The sequence below is a fragment of the Helobdella robusta genome, assembly GCF_000326865.2.
Source record: "Helobdella robusta unplaced genomic scaffold HELROscaffold_9, whole genome shotgun sequence".
Classification (NCBI taxonomy): Eukaryota; Metazoa; Annelida; class Clitellata; order Rhynchobdellida; family Glossiphoniidae; genus Helobdella; species Helobdella robusta.
In genome coordinates this window covers 3,509,580-3,520,596 of record NW_008705512.1, presented here as the reverse complement: position 1 = coordinate 3,520,596, position 11,017 = coordinate 3,509,580, and the positions used below count along the sequence as shown (strand labels likewise).

Genomic DNA, 11,017 nt, shown 5'->3' with positions numbered 1-11,017 from the left:
ATTTTTTTTTATTCTTGTATTACTACCTCAGTTATGTTTCATAATTCAACAATTTTACTAGCTATTGCAATGAATGGGTTCAAATGGAAAGAGATCCCCGCCTATCATATGCAATGTGTACGATGCGTGGTTTTCACGCGTATTCATGTACGATGTATGTGTTTGTCGTTGAAACCGCTGAAGCAGAAAGAGAGAGAGAAACCTTTAACCTTTATATAGTGATAACATTTTAAAATGACAACACAATGAATATATTGCAGGATGGTTATTCATTGAGAAACTCCTTGCTGATTGGCATTTTTGTTGGCGGGTTCTTTCTTATACTCCTTATCATTGGTTTGTTGGTTGACTGGCTGGTTGGTTGGTTGGCTGATCGGATTGAATGAATGACTGATTGATAGGTTGGTATAATATATAATAATATAATTTAATTACATTAATTATATGATTTTAATTATCTGCAATATTTATAAGGTCTGGTGTTTCTGGTAAGGTGCATATTGAAAAGGCGAGCGACAGAGGGAAAGTACAATCCCAACGACGAAGAAATAATTGCTTCCAGGAACGTCTTCTTCGACATCATCAAGATACCACCAGAGGAACGACTCATTTGATTGACAGGTGTTGGGGATGTGCCCTGCCCCTGTAGTTGTGTGGAAAAAAAATGGGAGTGTTGTTTTATTATTCTCTACTTGATTCTATCTATCTCCAGATTTCTATACTAATGTGTTTCATTTACGTATTCAAGTGATTCGTTGTCTTTTTTGTTAGAAATTACGTATTGGTAAATATTAAATTATGTTATTACTATTATATATATATATAATTGTTGATATGTATTAATTTTTTTCAGTTTAAAATTTTTCTTCCCCTTATTTGTATCATTGACTATTTATTCATCGTCCTGTTATGTATGATTTGTTGTGTTTATGTCTAGCAGAATTTATTTTTAAACTGTTATGTGTGTGTGTGTTTGTTTGTTTGTGTGTGTGTGTGTTTATGTGCGCGCGTGTGTGTTCAGTTCGATCATATATATTTTTTAAAATTTTACTTTTTATTGCATTTTAATTTTCGTTAATTTAATAAAACGAATTTGTATCTTATGCCTATTTATATTGAATCAGAAAAATACTTAAGAGTGAATTTAAATAACTAATAATTTAAATAATTAATTGATTTTGTAATATCAATTTGCAATGGACCAAACGTGATCTTTTTCTTTAGAGTAGTGTTGACGGATTTAATGTTCAACGAAAAATTAGGCTATTTATGATAAATGAAACATAATTTACGTAGAAGTTTTGTTTAAAAATTATTTTTCTATACGTTGTTTTTAGTTAATTCTACGTTTGTTGACTTTATCACACGTGTACTCTGTCAAAATTAACTTATTTCCAATGTATTTTCATGCTTTTCTACGCATATATTGATGATTTTGTTTCGATTTATTTATTCCCTATATATCTGTCTTAATTTGTCCGCCAGTATATTATATATTAACGTGCGTTGGTTGTGTCTATGTTTATTTGGCATGGCTGCTAAGAAAATTATTTTTATAGTTGGATTTTTCTTTGTTTCTGGTAAAATTAATCATGATTTATTTCATCCAGTCAATTTTTGTAGCGCCTAATTAGTGAGTGTGTCGATAATTATTTTTATGATTGTTTTTCTATTATATTGAAATTAGTCAGCTATTGATTGTATTATTTGCGTCTATTTTTCATCCATTTCTACTTGTAAATGTGCCTTTAAAAATGACATTTTTTTTAATTTATTTTTTTTTACAATCATGTTTATTATTCAGTCCCTTCTTCTTGCTTGAGTTTTTAATCTTTTTCATCTATTTAATCGTTGTTTTCTCAGCCAAGTTGTTCATATTTAATTATCCTCGTCATTTGTTAAGAAATTGCGGTAGCCTAGTATTCGATGATGAGTGACTCTGATGAATTTATTTGTCTTTGGGGTTAGTAATTTATAGTATTGACTGTGTTAAGGTTTGATGACTGTTTATAAATTTCTTTCATTCTTTTTATGCATATCAAGCTGTTACAATAAAAATTTATCATTTTGAATAAATTTATGTTTTTAATTAATTGAGTATTTCAAAGCATATAGTTTTGACGTAGCTAAATAACTAAACTAACTAAATGAAGGATAGCTAAACTTTTTTTTAGGTTAGTTTAATAAAACTTGAATCGTTAAATTTTTAACCTTTTTTAAACATGCAAATAATTTCTCGTTTTGGGAAAGTAGCCAAAGTATTTTATTCAATCAAAAAAAAAATTGATCGTTTTAAAAAAATGAAAAACCTTGAATGTTTTTTTATAAATCTAAATAATAATTTTGCAGTGTTTGTAAATGGTACAATTTTTACATAAGTTACTGAGTTGTTGTTACACAATATAAAATAGTTTGATCTTAAAAAATTTCAAGCGTTTCAATACAATTCCAGCAGTATAAGATAATTACTCACACACGCATAAAACACAAAAAAAGGTAGAAACCTCACGTGAGAAACATTAGAAACCAAAAACAAACATACATCCGAAACGCATTTGACATAAAATACTACTTATTTCATTCTGGCGGGAAAATAGTACTCATCGGCTATTTAAATATGAAAGTTTTGCCGGTGGCCAAGAAATAGCTCAAAATACTGAGATAAGTAAGGAAGTGAAAGTAATAATTTAGTAAAAAAAGCAGCGGATGGATGTTATATGTTAGTAAGAGTAATGTAGTAGTGGTGTAAACTTGGTAATAATAAGAACCTATTAAAAGTTATAAAATACTAAAAGTAGTAAGTAAATTCTACGGAAATTTAAAACCCAACTATCCGTCAAATATAATCCTCTAACACAATTTGACGAGTATCTCGGTTACAGAATTTTCATTGATAAAAATATTTCAAAATAGCTAAACAAACTTTTTAACATCATAAAACTACTATAAAATTTGAAAACGTTGTAGAGTTGAAAGTAAAAAAAAACCGTAAAAATTCTACGGAATCTAATCACAAAGGATGTTTATGTCAATCATTTTTACAGATTAATTAAATAATTAATTACTAATTAACCAATCTGTTTGCAAATTTCGAATAGTTCTTTTTAAATATTTAAGAAATATAATCCTATAAATTCAAAAGTATTTCTTCCTTAGAGCAATAAGAACGTGACAATCTTCACAAAGTAATCGCATTTAATTGCATGCTTGGTGGGTACATGGTTGAGATGGCGTGCAACACATTGAATACATATTGATGCAGCGATGTGGCAAAGCGGGTGTGGCAGGCGGACCGCGGCAACACGGCCTGTTGTTTATCCCCCCCCCTCTTCTATTTACTACAATTAATTTTTGTAATCCATATTTACATAACTACTAAAGTGACAAATCTGAAGAGAAAAAAAATAGTCGATTGATCGTGGAGCTCGATTGGCATTGAAAACTCGTGTTGGATGAGTTTTTAATTATTTTTTTTAATAATCTGACATAAACATTTTTAAAAAAAAACTTTTAAAATAAAGTGATAATGATTTTTTTTAATTTTACATCATACTCACTTTAGTGGCCCCACCCCCGTTCCAGTCCTCGGCACGCCACCAACTGCACCCCTTATAAATGATGCGTCAACCAACACATGCATTCACTTATGTAACGTGTAACATGTAATGTATATAGCAGTATGGTAAGCAGTTACTCGTATCAAATTAAATGAAATAAGTTACTTAAATCAAACTTTAAAAAAAAATTGATGAAAACATGAGAAGAAAAAAAATATCACCTATGCAAGTTAAGACGCTGCTTATCAGTAAACAAATCAATGAAAAATTTAATCAAACAAAAAAAAATCATATAAAAAAATTATCGGAAAAGATAGACAACACAACACACAACAACAACACTTCACAGACTTGAGTAGCGACGGAATTTACGATCAGACACGTTCATTTCACCGCACTTCACTAACTCACTCCAGGCAATAAAACAAAGTTCAATAATGTCAGACGAAAAAAAAAAGTTTGTATAATCGCCTGTAGTGTGCGAACAATTGTGAGTGTTCTGTGCATGTTTGGGTGCATGTGCTTGCCTATACGAATGCGTTTGTATGTGTATGAAGATGTTTAAAAGTTTGCAGGTGTCTGTGTGTGTGTGAGCATGTGTGTATATGCTTCTCAGTTTCTATATGTGTACTGCTGAGTATAGCTTTGCATATAAATGCCCATCCAGGCATTACGTAATAAACAACCATTGAAGAACATCGAACAGAAAAGGCTTAGAGCAATGCATGCAGTTAATGATTCTTATTGATCTGAAAAGCAAACGAATCGTTAGTAGCGCCGAAATGAAGAATGGCTTGTGTTGCTATTGCTATCAAGTTAGCTAAGTGTGATAGCTATTTATTAACATGTAGCTATCTCGTGTGATTAAGTGATGATGATGATGATGTTAATAGTTAACGACTATTACAACCAATAATAATTTAGCATCATTGTTGTTAATGTTGATGATGAAGAATCATTGCTTATGAATTATGTTACTAACTTACTTACTTACTATTAACTAGTATCACTTAACTGTTATATTATATCACTATTACTAAATATTGGTGCTAATTCTTAAAGCTTATGTTGATGATGAATGACATAAACGCTGTGTCGTTATTGCTTCAGTTAAGTGAAATCTTGAAAGTATAAAAAAGACGGTATTTTCAGACAGACACCAGACAGACACCACACACACACACACACACACACACACACACACACAAACACACACACACACACATACACACAGATACACGCATACACACATTTGTTTATTTACATCCAAAAACACTTGAAAAAAAACCCTTAAACTTAACAGGGGTATAAATAAATGTCTATCATCATTTTCCTAAGCATAAGACTTTTAGGCATCGTTCATGTCATGGAATTAAAAAGCATCTCCATACACACACTCACGCACACGTACACAAATATACATATTTTAGTGTTCATTCAAGTGCGTTGGATACAACCCAGTATGCAAGAACAGCATGTAAACATAACTTAAGTTGAAATACACATTGAACGTAGATATAGAGACACATAAACAAACACAAAGATAGACGAACAAGCACACACACAGACAGACAGAGAGAGAGAAAGAGAGAGAGAGAGAGAAAGAAAGAGAGAGAAAGAGGAGAAAGAGAACGAGAGAGAGAAAGAGAGAAACATAAACGCTCACAGATATAAGGAGACACACATACACACACAAAGACGCACAGTTGTAAACATGAACTGGACTGAATTTGAAAAATTGGAATGAATGATTGAATGATTGATTGATTGAACATCACATCCAATCGTTACGTAAACTAAATCAACAGTAGATGTACAAACAAATAAAATTATGTAATAATCTCTGAATAAATGGAGATGACACAAATAACAAAATTATATATATATATATATATATATACACACATATATATATATATATATATGTGTGTGTGTGTGTGTGTGTGTGTGTGTGTGTGTGTGTGTGTGTGTGTGTGTGTGTGTGTATTATTTGCTTACGTTATTAATTAACGACAAAGTTGCAGTATTTTACGTACGTATAAAAATTATTCTTAAATAGCAGCGTATATATTGAAGGAGTTGTTGTGATATGGTAATTATAACATTGATATATGCAATCCTTTTTTTTATCATATAACTATTTTTTAATATTTAAAATAAATTATATTTGTGGTAACTGATATAGACATGAATGTTGAAGGTACATAATCCTAGCGTTAGTGGTGTGATCTGACGATACGATACTTTTATTTGCTTCTAAAAAATTAACAAAAAAAAGAATAGAAGACAGGATGACTATGATCAAGTTAAATATCGGTGACTGGCCATGGTTTGTTTCAGAGTGAATGTTCAAGTTTAACAATTACATTTAAAGCTTAAACGTACGTTCTATAAACTATTGCTTTGAAAGAAGTTTATATTTATATTATATGAATGTGGAGAAATTAAAATATCAATATTTGCAAGTTAAGTAAAATTGAAATATATAAACCGGAGAGTCTAATTATTGTTATTAAACCACACGGATTACAGAACTTCACCGAGACTAGCTTATGATATAGCCATACTGTATAACTAGATGTATGGAGAAAATGATTAGCTACTATGATACGAGATGAAAAATGCGTATGCGTATGATATCCTCACTATCTATTGATGTCTCTACCTTAAGATATAAAAATGAAATGCTCAAACTAATATCTTTCCATCTTTTCATCTAATATTTAAACAAAAAAGTTTTATATTTCTATGTTACGGTAAGTTAATTTTTGAAATTTGAAAAATTATCTATCTATCTTTTTAATTTGTTTTGTTTTTTATATCGCCCACCTTTTCGAACCCCCTCATTAGTATCTATATCTGATAGTGTATCATCTGGGCGCTGCTTGAATGAAAAAGTATCTGGGCCATAAAGATACAGGTAACGCCATTTTTGACCCAATCTACTGTTTTGAATACACAGTTACGTCCTAAATCTAACCAACCCCACTTCAATTTTTGAAGCTGAACATGAAGGAATTAAATTGGTGACAGCAAAAATTAAATGTCAGTATAATGAACCTATGAAATAATCAATCAATCAAAACAACCCGCCAAATGATGGAATAATATTAATGGAAAAAGAAATAGACATAATTATTAGATAGGTAAAGAGGATGAATGAATGGGTAGATGAATGAATGAATGTATGAATGAATGGATGGATGGATGAATGGATGAATGAATGAATGAATGAATGAATAAACGAAAAATTTATTGGAAGGATGCATAGATGACCCGGTTTCCAAGGGGCATGACGGGTCTGTAGTTGTCGACGAGTTTGTTGTCATTGGAGCTAGGGTCGTCGGTTTCCCTGTTGGCCGGACTGGACTTCAGCGAACGGAATGCCTCAATCTGTTGTATCGATGATTACGTGAAATGGTGAGAAACAACGACAGACAAGCGGATCTAAACAAAACTTCTGAGAATCAAAACAACTAAACAAACCTGATCGGAAGAAATTTCAATAGGCTCCTTGAAGATGACGAATTGTACGACTTCGAGACACGGAGGTGTGGTCAGCGAACCTTTATACGTCCAGTACTCATCTGTGTTCTCTGCAGTAACAATGGTTCATGTATGCGTGTGTGTGTGTGTGTGTGTGTTTTATATGTATGTATGTATGTATGTATGTATGTATGTGTGTGTGTGTGTGTGTGTGTGTGTGTGTATGTGTGTATGTATGTATGTATGTATGTATGTATGTGTGTGTGTGTGTGTGTGTGTATGTGTGTGTGTGTGTGTGTGTGTGTGTGTGTGTGTGTGTGTGTGTGTGTGTGTGTGTGTGTGTGTATGTATGTATGTATGTTAAAACCAAAACATGATGAGTGACACTGAACCGTCAAACATCAAGTAACAAATGGATTAACACTTTGATTTGTCGTTAATTGCACATGTCGGCATTCAGTTGGATATTTTCAAGCACACAGACACGCAGGAACCGCTGCAACAAGCACGAAATGTGGTTGGTTGCAAAAAACAGTTCCCTGCTGTCACCTGATCTGACATGTATGTATGTATGTATGTATGTATGTATGTATGTATGTATGTATGTATGTATGTATGTATGTATGTATGTATGTATGTATGTATGTATGTATCTATGTTTGTATATGTGTGCGCGCATATGTACGTAAATGTGTGTATGTGGATGTGTACATATGCACGTTTGAAATGCATTTGAAATGAAATGCATGCGTCTGAGTACGTGCTTTCATCGAATGCCTGAACATGAGATTATGTGGTGTGTTCAAAATGACTGTATATTTACATTGCATATTTACACAAATATGTGTGTTTTTGTTTGCATGAAAATGTGTGCATGTGCGCGTATATATATATATATATATATATATATATATATATATATATATATATATATATGTATGTATATAAATAAATATATGTTGGTAATTGACCATAATTTTTAAAATATTCTATAAATTCTACCGAATGTTTGGCTTTAAAATGTTTGTAGTTCGTTTGACAAGTCTTGAACTACCTTCCTTTTAACTTCTAATTCTCGAGAGAGATGGAACAGTCGCTGCTCGCGATCTTGTTCGATTGTTAGATTACGTCGGTTGATCACAGAAATTCGAGAAACGAACTACAAACATATTAACGCCAAACATTCGGTATAATTTATAGAATATTAAAAAATAAATATATATATATATATATGTGTGTGTGTGTGTACGCGTTTGTATAAATGTGCGTGCGTGTGTGCTATTATACTTGGATGTTCTAATGTTGTTTTCGTTGGAAGCCATAGCAAGGTCTCTTTTTTTGAAGTAAACTCAAAAAAATGTTCTTTTTTTTAACAGCCTGGCATTTGGCATTTTTTTTAGCACTAGAGCGGAGGGCAACATTAAACAGGAGCAGGAAAAAAATAGCATTATGAAGTGACGGAGGTAGGCATGAAAATCATCCGATGCACCGACAACCATAACAACAAACTAACAAAACTGCACATCACACAAAACAACAACAGTTATGACCGGCGTTTAAGTACACAACAGCACAACAATACAACAGTCGAAAATTAACCAAATGAACAAATTGAACAAACAAATTAAACATACAGATTAAACAAACAAGTTAAACAAACAAGTTAAACAAAAAAATCGTACAAGTTAAACGAATTAAAACAATTTACACCTATCATATAAATCAAGCAACAACTTAACCCAAACAAACAAGTTCAAAAAATTAAACTAACTAAACTAATCTAGTAAGTTTAAAAAAATTAACAAACTAAACAAACCAAACTAAAGGAATAATCAAACAGACCAGGTAGAAGTTTGTTGAAATCGAATCCATCCGGAAGTATCTCTTTGTCGTCCGGAAAGGTGATATTCTCAAACAAATTCGTCAACTTTGATATCTCTTCATGCTCATCACCAATCTAATTATAATAAATGTGGAATATTCATTTTAATTATGATTAATTAATATAATTACTGTATTCAAAAGCGTGTCGTTGAGCTCTGAAGTAAGACATTTTTGTAACACAGTTGTATGAGCAGGCATGCTTAAAATTGATCAAATAAAAAAAATTTTACATCATATACATACAGACAGACAAACACATTAACAAACAATCATAAGTACAAACACAAAAAAGTAAGTATACAACCACAATCACAGATAGACACACGGAAGAAATACAAACAAACAGCAGACATACATATAAACAGACGGACAGAGAGACAGACAAGCAAACAAACACAAAATAACATAAAAAGATAGACAGATATACAAAAAGACAGAAAAATAAACATACACAGACAAACCAACATAGAAGCAGAAACATACAATACAAACATACAAACAAATATACATACATACGTACGTACGCACGTACATACAGACATACATACACACACACCTTACATACATATATAGATATATAGATACATACAAACATACATAAATAAATAAATACATACAAACATACATACAATACAAACTAACATTGATAAACATTGTAAGAACCATGAGACCATCCTCCTCTTGCAGAGCATCTTCAAATGAATCGTACTTTGAATTCCAGTGCACCAGGTGCAACTAATGTCATTGTCGTTGATGAAGTCATTGTTGTTGATGACGTCATTGTTGATGTTGTTGTTGTGGTCATTGTGGATGTTGTTGTGGTCATTGTGGATGTCGTCGTATATTGTGGTTGTTGTAATTATTAATGTTGTTGATGTGGATGGAGACATGAATGTCAATCAAATCATTTCTAATTAATAATTTCTCATTCACTGATACTATCGTTTTTCAGTTTTTTCTTTTGTAATTTTTAAACTTTTTAAAAACTGATGTTAATGTTATTAACTTTCTACTATTTGTTGTTGTTATTACCCACATGTCAATTGATTTTTATGAAATAATGCTTCGTTAATAAGGGTAATTAAAACCTTTTCTTGGAAGAAAACGCAGATTTCGATTCAATTTATTTAATTGCATACAATGCGAAGCAAAAGACAGAAGTCTCAATCCTAAGTCTATTAAATAAATCGTCTATCAATTGAAAAGAGCATATGAAGAATTTTTAATAAACGAAATACGAACAATAACGAAATAATTATCCAGGCTGCAACTAATTAATTCGGTTTTAAAAAACTTACCAGTCAAGTATACAAACTAAAGTTCCTAACGAAGCAAATGTAGAAGTTTTTTTGTTCTTTATCATGCAGCTCTGAGAAGTGCAACACTGCTTACACGTCTTTCTATATTTAAAATTAAACTTTTGTGCCACAAAGACCCTAATATCCACACCACGCCACACCACACGACGTGCATTTTATACGCACGCGCAAGCACCGCTTCATACGCACATGAGTGTAAGTTTCGAACAGACAGTATTCAAATTAGGCCTTCGCGTAATAACAAAGCGAAACATGGCACCTCTATCGACTCAGCTAACTCGCCGATCTATTTATTCAACGTAGAGTCATGCTGGTGGTTAGTAGTAGTAGCAGTAGTATTAACTCAAACGTAGTAGTACCCAGTGGTAGTACTCGACGAAATGAGACTTACCTCAGCAGAATATGACTTTCCATTAACTTTATGTTCCGACCCAACACCATCCTTGCTACCCCAGTGGAAGTGGAACTGCTTCAAGTTGTAAGTTCGATCTTCAGCCGGTCCTCCCGAGAACGCTGCGTCCGTGAGAATTTTTAAAAATTTCATTTAAACATCATTCAACCTGAAATCTTTCGTCATCAGATTAAGAATGAAGTGTGAGAAAATTTAAAATAATTTTATTGGTTGAATAAAGTTAGCAGCAAATATTTAGAAAAATAGTGATAACGGATAATAAAATGAACAAAAGAACTTTGCAATGTTTAAAAATAGAGCACTAATAAGATGGCAAAACTGACATGAAGTGGCTGATTCAGACAGTTCAACTTGCACAG

The 11,017-nt window shown here is 31.9% G+C and overlaps 1 protein-coding gene across 1 annotated transcript in view; it reads right to left on the bottom strand.

Moving 5' to 3' along the window:
* Positions 1-6,809: 6,809 nt before the first annotated feature.
* Positions 6,810-11,017, bottom strand: part of HELRODRAFT_71060 (hypothetical protein) — a gene marked incomplete at both ends in the record, with an annotated part of 4,636 nt that continues 428 nt past the window's right edge. Inside the window, 6 exons of the mRNA XM_009032961.1 lie at positions 6,810-6,950; positions 7,044-7,153; positions 8,886-9,000; positions 9,570-9,662; positions 10,638-10,759; positions 10,982-11,017. The exon at positions 10,982-11,017 is cut by the window's right edge and continues 165 nt beyond it. Coding sequence (XP_009031209.1) covers positions 6,810-6,950; positions 7,044-7,153; positions 8,886-9,000; positions 9,570-9,662; positions 10,638-10,759; positions 10,982-11,017 — 617 coding nt within the window. The remainder of the gene's footprint in view (positions 6,951-7,043; positions 7,154-8,885; positions 9,001-9,569; positions 9,663-10,637; positions 10,760-10,981) is intronic.